At 42.5% G+C, this 16,601-nt stretch overlaps 1 protein-coding gene across 11 annotated transcripts in view; it reads right to left on the bottom strand.

Moving 5' to 3' along the window:
- The window catches only part of TPD52L2 (TPD52 like 2), a 31,851-nt gene that overhangs the window by 9,742 nt on the left and 5,508 nt on the right, over positions 1 to 16,601 (bottom strand). For 5 of the 11 annotated variants that reach the window (XM_075276902.1, XM_075276903.1, XM_075276904.1 and 2 more), the window contains exons 2-5: positions 12,774 to 12,937; positions 11,774 to 11,922; positions 10,340 to 10,399; positions 7,640 to 7,741 (exon numbers count right to left, since the gene is read on the bottom strand). In XM_075276902.1, coding sequence (XP_075133003.1) covers positions 7,640 to 7,741; positions 10,340 to 10,399; positions 11,774 to 11,922; positions 12,774 to 12,937 — 475 coding nt within the window. Of the gene's footprint in view, positions 1 to 7,635; positions 7,742 to 10,339; positions 10,400 to 11,773; positions 11,923 to 12,773; positions 12,938 to 16,601 lie in introns of those variants that run through there. The other 6 variants (XM_075276907.1, XM_075276908.1, XM_075276911.1 and 3 more) reach the window with 3 other exon arrangements.

The following is a 16,601-nucleotide window of genomic DNA, read 5'->3' as shown; positions in this document are numbered from 1 at the left end:
AACAAATGTCTATAGTTTACAGTAAAACGTTTGAGGACCCTGGTGTGTTAAAGAGGACCTTTCACCACCTCCAACAAGTCCAGTTCTTTGCATCAATTAATAGATGTCATTCCACTGATTCTGGTAGATGGAATTTTCTCTCTAGCTCTCACCATTCCTGAACAACCAATGCTGTATCAGGCAGGGAGTGCGATTCTGAGCTCTGGCTGCCTCTGTTTGGAGCTCTGAATCACGCCTCCACTTGAACATTTTAGTAATATAGTTTATTAATCTATCATACTTCCTTTTAATAGAAAACAGGCTGTAAAAAGTTCCCATTAGCAATGTTCTAACTAAGCATTACCAGGAGTTTGTACACTTGTACTCAATGTAGTACATAGAGCTGAAGCATTTAGCAAAGGGGGATGGTCACTTCAAATGGTTGCATCTCCAATTCTATACCACCTAGAAAAATTCTAGTATCATATGAAAGCTGGGAATCTGATTTTATAAGTAACATGAGCTGTTGCATATTAAGTTCAAATTCCTGACTGTTTTTTTAACTAGTGATATCTCAGGTCCTGTTACAGCTAGTTCTTAAATCTTGGCATCTCCGCTTTCTTATGATACCAGAATCATCTAGGTCAGGGGACGGCAACCCCTGGCACGCGTGCCAAGAGTGGCACGCGAGGCATATTTTGTCGGCACGCCAGCCAGCCCGCAACCTTCATGCACTAAATTGAGAGAGAGCGTCCCTTCAGTGCTCTGCTAGAGCTGAGGTGTAGGACACGCCCCCTTCTCTCCCTGCCACCAATCAGAGGTGAGCCTCTCACTGCACAGGATAAGGGCTCCCTGGACCTGCTGCTACATGTGAGGAGCTCCTGCCGTCTGCAGCCCTGAGGAGGAGAGGAAGCAAAGTGAAAGTAAAAACACCAGGTATATGTGTGTTACTAACTATTCTTATTAATGTCAGGCATTTGGGGTTATTACTTTAGTTTTAGTAACTCCATGTGCCTCACATTAATAACAGTTAACCCCATCATGTCCCTCACATTAACCCCTGTGTGGCTCACATAAGGGTTACTGAGGTGTGAGACATATGGAGGTACTAATAAGGGATCTATATAATGAAGATATTCACTTATTACCTCCATGTGGCTCACATATCAGTGTCCCTTATGTAAAGCACATAGGGGGTTAATGTGAGGGACATGATGGGGTTAACTGCTATTAATATGAGGCACATTGAGTTACTACGCTGTAATGTACATGACTGGACTTTTTATCCACAACTTTGGATAAGAGTACAGACTTATACATTTCAATTGACCCATATATACAGCCATCTTTTGTGGCTGTGTATCTTGGCCAAAACGAAGAACTAAAAATTATGGAGCATGTCCTATATCTGTCCTATACATGTCCTATACATACCCTATTTCTGTCTGCATTTGTGGCCCTGTCAATTCATTTTTAACATGTAGGTCAGTGAAAACTACATCCGTGCCATTTGTGTGCAGGAGGCATAAGGCTGAGGCCCCACGTTGCCGAAATGCAGTGTTTTTGTTGCAGATTTTGATGCGGTTTATTTCAACCAAAGATAAAAATGGCTACAGAAGGAATGGAAAATATATAGGAAGCTTCATATACGTCTCCCTTCTGCTCAATCCACTCCTGGCTTAGGCTCAGAAAAACGCAGCAAAATATGCAACAAAAAAAAGGTGTGTTCCCACAACATGGGGGCCCCGGCCTTAGGCTAAAGCCCCACGTTGCAGAAACAGCTTTTTTTCGTTGCAGATTTTGCTGTGTTTTTTGAGCCGAAGCCAAGAGTGGATTGAGCAGAAGGGAGACATATAAGGGGGCGTTCACACTACCGCCATTGTCCGACAGGTAGTGTCCGCTGCTAGTGTCTGTTCAAAATCTGGCACGGACATTAGCAGCAGACACTAACTGTGTCTGTGACACTTTTCATTCATTTAAATGGCGATCGGGTGCGTTCTTTTGCACTCCGTGCCTGTCCTTAACTGTCCGTTTGTAAAGATGTCCGACTTTTCAAGCAAACAGCAAAATCTACATGTCAGGTTTTGCTGTCCGCTTGAAAAGTCGGACATCTTTACAAACGGACAGTTAAGGACAGGCACGGAGTGCAAAAGAACGCACCCGATCACCATTTAAATGAATGAAAAGTGTCACAGACACAGCTAGTGTCCGCTCCTAATGTCCGTGCCAGATTTTGAACAGACACTAGCAGCGGACACTACCTGTCGGACTATGACGGTAGTGTGAACGCTCCCTAAGAAGCTTCCTATATACCGTATTTTTCGGACTATAAGACGCACCTAGGTTTTAGAGGAGGAAAATAGGGAAAAAAAATTTTGAAGCAAAAACTGGTAAAATATTTAATATATGGGAGTTGTAGTTTTGCAACAGCTGCAAGGCCACATTGACAGGTGACCCTGCAGCTGTACGGGGATGCATAGAGCGTTTTTTTTGCGGGGCCAGCTGTAATTTTTAGTTATACCATTTTGGGGGATATCTATTGCTTAGATCACCTTGTATTGAAAAAAAAACAGGAGGTGATTTAGAACTTTTATTTATTTCATATTTTTAAAGCTTTTTTTTTTTTTTTTTTACTATTTTATTCCCCCCCCGGGGGCTTGAACCTGCGGTCACTTGATCGCAAGTCCCATAGACGGCAATACAACTGTATTGCCGTCTATGGGACATTCTGTCTATTAGTATTACGGCTGGTCATAGAGACCAGCCGCAATACTAATATAGCCGTGACAGGCCGGGGAGCCTCATTAGGCTCCCGGCTGTCACCCGAACAGGTCGGCTCCTGCGATATCGCCGCGCAGGAGCCGGCCTGCAACTTTACAGGTACGGGGCCAGTGGGGACCGGCCCCGGGGGAGAAGGGGCCACGGATACTGACCCGGCATCCGCTGTACTAGAGAGGCGGATGCCGGGGAGGGATAGACGCCGGGGCCTGAGACTTCGCTACGATCCTCTGCCCTGCATGAAGCCAGCGGCGGGGGCACGGAGGAGCCCCTGCCGCTGCTGGCTTCATGCAGGGCAGAGGATCGTAGCGATGTCTCAGGCCCCGGCACCTGTAATGGCGTCTATCACTTGCCGGCTTCCGCCTCTCTATTACAGCGGATGCCAGGCGCCACCTTCAGACTATAAGACGCACCCTTCTTTTCCCCAAAAATTTTGGGGAAAAAAAGTGCGTCTTATAGTCCGAAAAATACGGTATTTCCCATTCCTTCTGTAGCCATTCTTGGCTTTGACGGAAAAAAAACCGCAGCTAAATCTGCAACAGAAAAAGGTGCATTTTTGTAATGTGCCTTGTAATGTGCCTTGTGTAATGAGCCTTAATGTTATTATTTATTATTATTATTTATTTATATAGCACCATTAATTCCATGGTGCTTTACATTTGGGGGTTACACACAATACACAGAATATACAGGTAGATATAATACTAACAATGACCGACTGGCACAGTGGGGTAAAGGGCCCTGCCCGCGAGGGCTTACAATCTATGAGGGAAGGGGGGGTAGAGACAGAAGGAGAGGGGGAGACTGTACAGATGGCAGTGTGGTGATAGTGTTATTGGAGGTTGTAGGCCTTCCTGAATAGGTGAGTCTTCAGGGCCTTCTTGAAGCCTGTGATTGTGGGGGTCAGTCTTATGTGTCGTGGTAGTGTTAGTGTGATTCTATTGGGTGGTGACACTGTAACTAGATGCAATTATAGCCAGTTCCTGGGCACCAGTGCGGTCACTTTGGTGTAAGTGTGACACCCATTAATTCCTGGCTGGGGTTTTGCGGTTACTGCACCGCCAGGAACTAAAAGTGACTGAAATTAATCTGCGTTTCACTTACAGAAAACTGAAGTTACTAACAGCCGAGGACTGGATGCAGCATCCAGGTGCATTGTGTGTCAGGTCTTTACAGGTGTTACCTCACTCTGCTCCCAGTCACATACATTACCACTAATTGTGGGTTACGCATGTACTTACATTGCTTCTAATGGAAAAGAACATGTATATCCAGGCAAATAGTGGTAAGCGCATGTGGCTGGGAGCACAGAATGACAGCACCCCTATGTTTATGCTATATGACTTTAGTGTAGGTGTCGTCAGCTTTACAATTATTGACCGGCACTCCGAGGACCTCATCTTTGATTTTTTAATTTAAATTGGCACACCGAACAAAAAAGGTTGCCTAACCCTGATCTAGGTGGTATAAAAGTGGAGCTAGAGCCATTTCAAGTGACCACGCCCCCTTTGGTAAATGCTTCAACTCTGCATATTTACAATACAAATGTGTTTGGACTTTCCCTAGTAATAGCTCATTAAGAAGGTTGTTAGTGAGAAGGTTACAGCCTGTTTTATAATAAAAAGTAATTTAGATAAGGCAATAAAGTATATTGCAAAAATGGTCTCCAAAAACTCTGTGACACAGTGGCAAATATAAAAATAAAATAAAATCGGAAGTTACACTTTAAGTAGCACATCAGGCACCAAAACTAACTGTGCTGTGCTTGTTACTTGGGAATTGTGGGGGCTAGAAAGGAAATTTCAACTGTGCTGGAATTAGTGAGCGGCGCCTATTCAAAGATGCTAACAACCAGAATTGATGGGGGTGGTGAAAGATCTTCTTTAAAGGGATTCTACCACTAAAACACTTTTTTTTCTAGTTAACACGTCGGAATAGCCTTTAAAAAGGCTATTCGTCTCTTACCTGTGGAAGTGCTCTCCGCCGCGCCGTTCGTTCAAAATACCGGTTTGTACCGGTATGCTAATTAGTTCTCTCGCAGCGATGGGGGCGTCCCCATCGCAGGAGCAGCGATGGGGGCGTCCCCATTGCAGCTCGAAAACCGACCAGCGCCGCCTCTCTGGTCTTCTGTATCCTCCCCTTGCTTCTTCAGCGTCTGTCGGACGCCTGCGCAGTATGCTCTCTGTTCGGCGAAGATTGCCGAACGTACTGCGCATGCGCGAAATTGCGGTGCCCGCACTATGGCTGGGACCGCAATTTCGCGCATGCGCAGTACGTTCGGCAATCTTCGCCGAACAGAGCGTACTGCGCAGGCGTCCAACAGTACGCTGAAGAAGCAAGGGGAGGACACCGAAGACCAGAGAGGCGGCGCTGCGGTCAGTTTTCGAGCTGCAATGGGGACGCCCCCATCGCTGCGAGAGAACTAATTAGCATACCGGTACAAACCGGTATTTTGAACGAACGGCGCGGCGGAGAGCACTTCCACAGGTAAGAGACGAATGGCCTTTTTAAAGGCTATTCCGACGTGGTAACTAGAAAAAAATGTGTTTTAGTGGTAGAATCCCTTTAAATTACTTAGTGCATCCATTTTCCTTTGCTAAGAATTTCAGTAGAGATCCCAGTGGGGTAAACCTACTACAATTAGTGTAAAGAGAGTGATCTGATTCAGTGGCATGGACAGCCACCCCACTGTTTCCCAAAGGACCTAGTATAGGGAGAGGTGGAATCTGGATGATCGCCATGAGTAACTATTCTGCTTTATCTTTCCAGGAGTTTTGATGCATGTACCTCAATAGGTAGTTTGACAACTATTGACGATGACTTGATGAATAGCCCTGTGTTGTTTTTTTTTTTTTTTTATAAAGACAGTGGTGTTTTGCCCATAAGCACAAAAAATATATGTACCAACATAAGTAAAGCCTGGTTTCAAATATAGTAACATATACTCAAAAAGAAATGGAAAATAAAACATTTTGCAATTATGTTGTTTCTGGCACAACTATCAGTAAGAAAGTTGTTACTATGTTACACTCCTATTCGTAGGCATGTGTTTAATGCATCCCAGAGGGATCCATTTTGTCATGGACCCAGTCAACTCAACTACAATATGTGCCAGCAGAGCAAGCTTTATTTTTTCATGAATAATGTGCAAGTAAGCTCTTAGCCAGGATGTCTTATAACATGCCTGATAAAGTGACCTGAGTGGTCTTGAAAGCTTCCCTTGTGAAATGTCAGTTAGTGAGAAATTCCTAAGCTAAAATAACATAATAGAAAGCCCTTGAAATTTAATATAAGTATAAAAAACGAAACAAAAACAACTTGGCCTAAAACTAAACTTCAAGTGCCACATTTATAACAAAGGTTCATTTTTACACACTTTTGCCTGTATGCAATAACCTAAACTATGTCCAGTCATGCCCCCTCCTCTATATTTTTTTTTAATTTAAGTGTGTGTGTGTGTGTGTGTATGAAAATTACACATTATAAAAGTTAAAGGAGATACACAATAGATGATAACATATAGAATACAAGAGAATTAATCTGTCTGGAATCAAACAATGGTGGATCCCCACCATGGATTTTTCAAAACTTTAAAGTGGTTTCCTTCTCTCAAATGGATTTTCTCTACTGTAATCTGTCAAGTTGCGATATCAGGCAAAGATCAGCTACTCCAGCAGATTCCAGGTGTAGGAAACTTCTGCAATGCACAGAGATTACATGCAGCTTACTCCTATTCAAGTAATAGGAGTGGCTTTGCAATTCCCCGCTACTACTGTTATAAAGTAGATAGGGCTGCAGTTGCTCTCCTATTACATGAATAAAAGCAGCCAGCTTGCACTCCTGGTCCACTACACCAGCTTTCAGTGACTGGAGGCAGCCAGAACTGCTGATCTGTGCAGGATTTAGGTGATGTACCCCCATACATCAAATACTGATTACTTAGGTCGTCAATATTACAAATCTATTCAGGAGCCAGAAAGTCCCTTAAATTCCATGAATTTCCTAATCTGTGACCATGGTCACAGTGACACTGTGGTCCATTGGCTGTTTCTGGTATTGCATTCAAATAACAAAGGTTGACCTGCAATACCTGATACAGCCCTACCTAAATTAGCTGCATGCACCAGTAGTGATGTATAACAGTACAAAATACCATATGCTATAACACCAACTGCATAGATGGGCTGCAATATTACTAAGGGCTCGTTCACATCAGCTCCCGGGGTCTCCACTTTCAGGTCTCCGTCTCCTGCCCGAAACTGGGCAGGAGACGGAATGCATTTTTCAAACCCATTCAAATGAACGGGTTTGAAAAGTGTCCGGCCTTGAGCGCCGGTGAGCGTTTTTTTTTTAACCAGACACAAAGTCGGACATGCAGGACTTTGTGTCCGGTTTAAAAAAACGGTTTCGCCGCGGAGAGCTCAAAGCGCTCACCGGCACTTACGGCCGGACACGTTTCCGTCTTCTGCATGCAGAAGACAGAAATCTCAGAATGTAGACCAAACGCTGATGTGAACCCAGCGTAAGAAAACTTAGCGATGCAGTAAGGTCAAAAGTTCTGTGATAGGAAAGTTTCAATGTGAGTTTTTAAAAGTAAATCCACAGGGAAAAAAAATCACTTTAGTTATTCCTCAATTACTTTATTAATATTACTTATTTTTGGGCAGCATATTACAGTTGGCAGCCTTGAATATAAGGGTTTTGAGACAGGAAGAAGGTTGTCCAACCATCAGTGACTACGAGTCATCTAGCTACCCTTGGACAAATAAGAGAAAAAATGTAAATGAGGAAGGATGGGCATAAGTCGGGCAGGTCCATAACTGGGATGTGACCATTATAATAACTGACTAAAGTGGTCTAAATATTGTACAGGATATTTTACCTCATATCCCCCAGTTTTCTGGTGATGGCAGTACCCATCGTAGACAAAGCAGCAGTCGTTTTCTGACTAGCAGTAGAGAGCGTCTCCTGAGTCTTCTTATAGCTGAAATAGATGCAATAAAAATGAAAACCAAAGCAAGAAATGAGTGAGCAGGGTGCAAAATATGACACACAAACATACCAGGGCTGGACAAAACAATGTACAATTCAGGAGCCAAGGAAGACTTTAATCAGTCTACATTAGTTGTAGAAAGGACTTTCTCAGTACAGTCAACAGTAATAATTTTGTTGGTTACCTGGCATCTGGGCTTTGTCCAAACCTGATACAGAGCACGTCACTCTGTGTCAACCCCAGCCATGTTAGGTTAAGTAGTAAGTTAGCAAAGCAAATTAAGCAGCATGTTAGTATAGTAGGAGAAGCCAGGACATGAGCAAATGGGAAGCCTCCACCTATCACCTGCATACACAATATTCATCCAACAGCAAACACCAGACTTTTCTTATATTTTTAATACAAACCAATCGATCCATGTAAAGGTTGGTTCACACTAGTATTCAGGGACTCCATCCCAGATTTCGCTTAAAATATGTAGAGAGAAAAGTCCTGCATGCAGGACTTTTCTCTCTGTCAATTTCAGGCAGTTTTTCGTATTCCCAAGTGGATCCGAAGAACAGAAACACAAACACTAGTGTGAACCTACTGGGTAAAGGCAACATGCAGCAGCTGCAGAGTTCATCTCATACAGTTCATTTCATACATGCAGTGGGCATTAACCACATAAGAGCATCTGCAAACTTTTTCAACACTTCTTGCAGTTAAAACAGCTGTTTTACTGCATTTGGACCTGAGCTTTACAGGCATACCAGCATACTACAGGGGTCATGTATTAAAAGGTTACAGTGCCATATGACACAAGGGAGAATTAAAACCCAAATTCTAACTTTTTAACACCATTTTCTCATAATTTTCCAAAAAACAAGTTACACAGAAAAACTGTAAAAGCGTAACTCAACGTTGAAACAACTTGACTTTCTGGCAGGAATTGTGACATTAATAAAGGTTGTAATATACACTATAGACTGGTTTCCATGAAATTGAGTGTGAAATCCATTTTCTGTCCCTTTTTTCTCCTTACTTCTCACTGGAGTATGGTTGTAAGTTTAAAACTTTAGCTACACTTTAAAGCATGCCCCAGTCACAGCCACCCACTGCATCCTAAATGAAATCAGAGCTTCCCAAAGGGACAGGGGGAAAAGAATACATGTCTACTTCTTCTCCCAGGGACAGAGGTGCAAGGGCTCCCCCTCTCCCCGAACAATATGCTTTTATTCTGCAGTATCAGTAAAAGTAGTATGACAAAAATATATATGTAAATTTGGTATAACCATAATCATACCGACTCATGGTCTTTATGTAAAAAAAAAAAAAAAATACAAAAAAATCCCTCCTAAAACCCCCAACTTCTAAAATCTGCATATAAATAGGGAAATATATATAAAAAAAACAACCTCATACAGCATTTTACTGTGCAAATATGCCTTGAATCGTTGCGCCATGTGATCTCCGCTCTTGACTTCTAGTATATTCTATGTAAACCAAAACTCAGATGTTCAATGCATTCTTATGAGAGCTTCAATCGGACTCTATAGGATTGCATTAAGATTCTGATTTCTCGTTCACATGGAATACAATGTGTGAATCAGAGAGTCAGAGGGGAGATCAAATGGGGCCATGGTGCTCTGAAGGGGAGCCAATATTTAAAAATAAAGTTCCAACTTCTGTGTAAGGTTTTTTTTTTTCCCCACACACATGCACATATAGAAAGGATGGGGAGACAGAAAAAAATTGATTTGAATGTGTCTGATTTTAGTAAATATGGCTATAAGATGTGCTTAAAGTTCTAAACCACTCTATATTCTATTCACATAGCAAACTGTAAGTGTCCATTCACACAGAGTTTTTTGGCGAGGATTTTGGTGAGGAAAAAATCAGCTTCAGGAATTAGGAAATATTTTTTTCCTCCAGCACAGTGCATGGACCTTGGAAAAACCGCTAGCAGTTTTTCCACATGGTTTTTGCCAATTCCACGTGGATTTTACGCCTCCCATTGACTGCGTTGGTTTTTGCAGGCGTAATCCGCCTGAAGGAAGCTTTTTTCCACTAGCAGAAAAAAAAGCTAGCGGAACCCATAGAACTCTATGGGGAGGAGTCTTTTCCATGTGGATTCTGACATGGATTCAGAGCCAAAATCCTCTGCAAAAAACTCCGTATGGATGGACCCTAAGGGGGAGAACCTGCAAGTGAACACATGGTTCCCTTCCATCAGCTGGCAGCTCTCAAGGACCGTCTTTTAAGGCAAATTTAGGAAACTGCAACATACTTTGCAGCTTTCTCTACATGTCTTTGGGTTTATTATTCACACATTACAGTTTTTGCCAGAGTGTTGGATATATTGTACCAAAAATGGGCTTCATGTGAATGAAGCCTTACATCCTTGAGGAAGACTATGTCATCATTTTATCAAGTCTCAGGTCCAGTGTCATTTACAGAATGCTTTTTATACATGACCCCAGTATTATCACACCACAATCATATACTGACCCAGCTACAAAACATAACACATTTCTCTCTCACATTCCCTAAGCAGATTTTGCGCCCTCTACAGTAAGCTGGGAAAACAGCAGCTCCAAAATGACTCACACATCAGACTGCTGCACTTTTTCGTTCCACTCTCCAAGTTTCTCTGATGTTTTAACGTAACTGTAACAAAATGAACACCAGGATCTTAATGAGAAAGCTGTGTACCATGCAAAGGTAGCCTGGCTCTGTGTGAGGGTAACATAATGGTAGAGCGAAGATGTGTTCTCACAAGGCAGGGTACAGATGATGCAACAACACATGCCTCGGCAATCACTGAGTCACAGTCAAAGCTTGTGACTTGTATTGCATCAATTAAAAAAACAAGAGAGAGAGAAGCTGCTTTCAATGGATCCAGCATGGTTTTCTTAAAAGGCAAGCCAATGAATTTAATAATTCTTCTATGTATAAATAAACACTCATGACTTGTAATGTACCGTAGTATATACATGTCATCACTAATACAGCTTACACTGAAGCTGCCTGAACCAGTTCATGGGGTTAGCCAACGTTTTAAAACTGATGACCAATCCTTAGGATAGTGTTCTGAGCCGTGCCGCACCTGTGTGATTCCAACCCCCATCTAACATTAATGACCTATCTTAGGTCCCAGGAACTTGGATAACCCCTTTAATACATCTTCCACCTAAGGAATGCAGTAGTCAGTCAAGGTTGTTGACTAATGCTACTTAAATCAAAAGCTGAGTAATAAGTGATGTCTTTATAGTAGTTTAAGGCTTATTTACAAATTACGGTCATACTGTGTTACTTTGACATGATTTTCATAACTTATGGCAAAATCCAGTCATTTTGCAGTATCCACAAAGTGTAAATAAGCTGTGGGTGCAAAACATTTCTGTAACAATTAAGGATCTGGTTAGACCTAGTGTACCTGCCATAGAGACCTGAGGGAACTAAACTTATACTTCCAGCTTACTGGGTGTGGACCCTGCAGGTTCAGAGGTTATGACTACTTTATTCCTTCAGGTGACATACAATCTTACTATGCCTAAGCCAGTTAGTAAGCTACAGCTATGAACCAGTCAGCTCTAAATATTGCCCTGACAGGTACAGCAACCTCTTAAAATGTATGCAGCTTGTAGGCCTGGGAACAGTATATCACCCAGAGGGAAGAACTACTGATGAAGAACCCAGACCCTAAAAATCGATCGTCAGCCATCCAGAAGTTTGAACCCCTAAAGCCTATTTTTAGGAATGTTAGAATTCCTAAAAAAAACCCTTTAGGCTGAGGCCCCATGGTGCGGAAACGCAGCTTCTTTTGTTGCAGATTTTGTTGTGGTTTTTTGAGTCAAACCAAGGAGTGGATTGAGCAGAAGGGAGAAGTATAAGAACTTCCTATATATTCTCCATTCCCTCTGTAGCCATTTTTGGCTTTGGCTCAAAAAAACGCAACAAAATCTGCAACAAAAGAAGCTGCGTTACCACATTGTGGGGCCTCAGTCTTAAGGACTAATGCTAAGTAAATAATCTTCTTACGCATTAGACATTTGGACTTCATGCAAACTCTTAGAGAGATTGAGCTTCAGCTGGTGTAGAGGAGTCTGTCCCAGCCTTTTCTTTATGTCTGCCGCATGGTGCTCCTTGGCGGCCAGTACCTGACGCAGGGTAAGAATCTCCTCCTCCACCTATGGAATAAAGATCAAACAAATAACCACAAATGTTATATCAGATATTTAAAGGAGGACATTAAATAAATACAGCTTATTTATTACATATTTCATTCTTGTATAATAATGCTCCCAATATATTATGTCTATAATATGCACAGCAGATATTACAAAGTGAAAAAGGCTTCCCTTTTTAAAGAGGGCCTTTCACCTCTTCCATCCCGTGACACTCCACTGATTCTGACACAGTAGGAAATTTTTTTGTCTAGCTCCTACCATTCCTCAGCCCTTCTCCTATTCAAGTGTAACCCCGCAACACTGTATGGACCGGAAGCTTAGTTTACTGTAGCAGTAGCACCTGGAACTACAGCCTGCTTCTGGCCATAAACCTGAAACTATGGCTGCTTCTGGCCATATACTTAGTATGTAGCTTACAAAATCTATCACATCAGTTCAATGCATGGATGTCAGCAAATGACTGCCAGAAGAGCTACGCCGAGAAGTCCACTTAAAAGCTATAAATGTAAGGAAGGAAGCACATGCAGCGCCCTCCTTTAAAGGGGTCTTATTTGGTATTTGGATAGTTAATCAATATATGATCGCTGGAGCATCAAAACCTGGTAGCCTCACATAGCAGCTGTTTGAAGAAGCTGTAGCGCTCACTACTAGCAATGCTGTCTAATCCCTTGCGCTTGTCATATTCATTGGTCAGCAGCTCAGTCCCATCTAGGTAAATGGAGCTGTGCCCCTGCACAATGTACAACGCTGTTGTTGATATTCAGACCACTAAGATATGTCATGAATATATAAGTCCTGGAAAACTCCTTTAAGCATACAAGCCTTAGCATTAATAACAGTATGGAACGCACCTTAAACAGCTCAGTACGCAGTTCCTCTGCTTCGGCCTCAGTCATGCCCTCTGGCAGCACTCCTCCTGCAGCATCAGCTGGCACTCGGGTTCCTGCTGGGCCCACTGGCACATCCGTCATGGTGTCTGACAGCAAACCTTTGTTGGGAGAGTTAAGGTTGATGTCTGTCAGGGGAGGAGAAGGAGAGTCAGAGGGAAGGGAGCAAGCAAGCAAGCAGGGAATATTCAGAGCGTGAAGCATACAGGTGCCAGCCAGAGGTAGAGGAATCTGGTGGGTAATCTTTTGAAGCAACTGTCCAACTGGGCTAATATCCCCTTCCCCTATATAATAGGCCCTTACTCTGCAAATACAGGCAAGAGGCTGACTATAGTAGTCAACCACTAAATAATGCTGGGTTCATACTAGCTTTCAGGTTTCCATTCTTTGGGTCTACTTGGGGACCTGAAAAACAGAAACTCAATCCGCTTAAAGAGTGGTTACCTGCAGAACCCATAGACTATAATAGGGACCGCTGGGTTTCAGCCTAAAAAAATGCAGAGAAAAATCCTGCTTGCAGGACTTTTCTCTCCACATTTTTCAAGCGGAATGGGGGACAGAATCCCCGAATGAAGACCAAGCACTAGTGTGAACCTAGCCTTTGTTGTACCATCTAGTGGCTTAAGCTAGAAGAAAATTACTATTGCATATTGCAAGGTGACAAGGTAGTAGAGGCCTCATGAGTCTCCAAATACTGTTAATATAGCTATAAATGAGCATGAACACAGTAGGATAAAACACATCATGTATGAAATCTAAGGATAGCTGGTATTCAGGGTTTATTATCCAGGAACACTTATTGCCAATACTAGCGCTGAACAATAGTGATACCAATCACTGGTCAGCTGATCGCATCTATTAGGCAGGATAAAAGATGCAGATTATTGGGAACACATCATCCCATGTAACCAAGGCAGTACTGCCCATAAATCATGAAGCCAAATGGTGGAGGAACGATCACAGTAGAGATTGCTCTTCCCACATTCAGTTTGCAGCGGTCTGTGTAGATAGACCAATGCAAATTAGTAGCGCCCAATGTGTTTTTTGTTGATCTGCACTTATCCTGACCAAGTTCTAGCTGTCCTACAGGTTTAATACATAACAAAAGTGCAGCAACCAATTGATTTCTAATCTAGCTGGAAACACTGGGATGTTAATGAGGGCTACTAGTATTATATTCATGTGCAGTAGACTTCATAGCTGCCTCTCTGTGCACTAAGGGGGCAGCAAATATAAGGCAAACCGAAAATAATGCAAATAAATCACAAACAAAGCTAAGAACAGACCAAGCAGGAGACGGTTGTGTAAACGCAGAGATAATACAAGCAGAAAGAGGAAGAAAAACTGCATGTGGCCTGACATGTTTTCTTATGCTTCAAGACATTGCCGTATTATACACTGTCTACCAAAAAGTATTTGAACACCCATGCAAATTAAGATATCTGCAGTCGTGATGGACGTCACACTTTCCGCCATTAAATATCGTGTAGGAAACAGCATTGGCATTAGTCGCATGCAAGATGCCACAAAGTTCAGAGTTGTCCGATTTTGAGAAAGGGGTAATTGTGGGGTACCACAGAAATAGTCGATCCTTAAGGGACATAGCAAGCAAATTGAATTAGTCAAAATAGACAGTGGCCTATGTGATTACGAAGTGGAAGGTGAACGGTGATTGTCGAAATGTGCCCCAAGTCAGCATATCCCCGAAACTGGGAGATACTAGAGACCGACGGGTGCTGGCCAGAGAAAAATCAGAAGAACCGCACCCAACCGATGGCTCACATACACCAGGAGTTTCAACAGGCACCCGGGAGTATTGTGTCGATAAATACCATCCGTAAGGAAGCATCTGCTGGATTCTACCAACTATTGAATATGAGTACATGTTGTTTTTCTATTCTACCACAGGTGTCCAAATACTTATTGGTAGACAGTCTATGCATTCAAATACAAACAAATTCTAAGAAAATTATTACACAAGTCATACAGCAGCCTGTCTTCTAAGGAAGAACTAGGGTGGGGAAGAGCATCCACTGGGCTCACGAAAATATATACATTTTTGCAAAGAAAAACTATCATTTTAAGACTAATATGATGGGAATTACACTAGGCCATTGCTGGGAAAAGACCGTGAACTTGGAAGCGTCTCCTCAGTAGGAAGCTACCCACATACAAACAGGAAAAGGCCCTCTCTGCACAGCCGACTGTCCCTGTCTTATTTTACAAAGTCACGTCTGATTTGATCACGATCATTAGATGTATTTGCAGAGAGCCAGACATTCCATGCAACTAAGGAAATTAAATCTCCCTGAATGACACATCCTACACAAACACGCAGCGGCCAGATAAGCGCGTCCTGCAGATGAGCTGACACAGAACAAAGGCAATCACAGGAACATCCTAGGAAACCAAGTTTTGGACACCGGGCCAGTTTAACGCTCACACAAAGAATGACACTTTAGCAATAATTAGCTTATTGCACGCTACACAAAGACAGGGGTGACTACATACTGCACACAGCAAAGCCATGTTTATGGAGCCTGTACAGTCGCACATAGAGTCCCTATGTTTCTACAGACCATAACTCCTTACTGTGTCACTGTTTGGGAGGAAGAAGGATGACCACCACTCATATTTATTTTAAACCAGTTCCTGTCCTTAACTACATTTTTAGACACTAGAAAATAATATTTGGCTTCTAAAAGTCCCCCACCCGATGGCATTCAAGAAATACAAATAAATTGAAGCCCCGCTGCATGGACATAGATGTAAAGTATACCTGTTGTTTCAGAATAAGCTTTTGTGGGTGTACATGAGGAATAACACCATCTCCGACATTTATTTTTTCAAAAGTTTTCCCATCTGCAGGTTGTATAAGGATGTATGTGGCTGGCATGGTTGGATCCTATTAAAACCACATTTAGAAAAACACATGTTGTTGTGCTGTGGTCGCTATTTTTACATATTAAAAAAATGTGCTTCCGTTCAGGTTTCTGTTCTGGGGTCCGCTTGGGGACCCCCTGGATATAAACCTAATCCACATTTAAAAAAAGCAGTTACCTTAGGAAACTCGCGGACCCCATAGACTATAATGGGGCCCGCATGGCTTCCACCCGAAAAGGTCGAAAAATGCGGAGAGGGGACCGGAATCCCCGTACTGAGACTGGGCACAGATGTGAACCAAGCCTCATTCTGTTACTGACACAAAGAGAAATAGCAGCATGGAGGACATTATATAGCAGAACTGAGCACCGGGATAGGGAATCCAACACCGGGATAGGGAATACAACACCGGGATGAAATGGCAAACTCACTGGAGTATTCAGCAGCAGTGACTCTATATGTGTTCTCTGCAGCTGATACAGATGTAGTAGAGTTAACCTAAACTTTCGCAATTGGTTAAAATGTTTCAGTGTTATATATTATTACAGAAGACAACAAAAACTAATAAGCTACTGGAAAAACATTTTTTCAATAGCTTCTTATTGGTTTTATGGCCTGTGGTTAATTGTGGAAAAGATTTTATTTTTTTTTTCTTGACTTGAGTATAAGCCGAGGGGGGCTTTTTCAGCATAAAAAGTGTGCTGAAAAACTCTGCTTATAATCCGAGTATATACGGTACATAGCTTGCACAAGCACTGCATGGGAAAAACCAGAGGAGAGGTAACGTAATGTGAGTGTAACCAAGCAGGCAGAGGCCACAACAATATGATTGATGAAGGCAATTACGTATGACCCAGAACCTGGTAGTTTTTACATTGTGCCTTGTCAATTCCATAGATCTACTGATGC

Source organism: Leptodactylus fuscus, chromosome 6 (genome assembly GCF_031893055.1).
Source record: "Leptodactylus fuscus isolate aLepFus1 chromosome 6, aLepFus1.hap2, whole genome shotgun sequence".
NCBI lineage: Eukaryota > Metazoa > Chordata > Amphibia > Anura > Leptodactylidae > Leptodactylus > Leptodactylus fuscus.
Note: the sequence above shows the minus strand (reverse complement) of the source record. Positions and strands in the feature narration are given on the sequence as shown.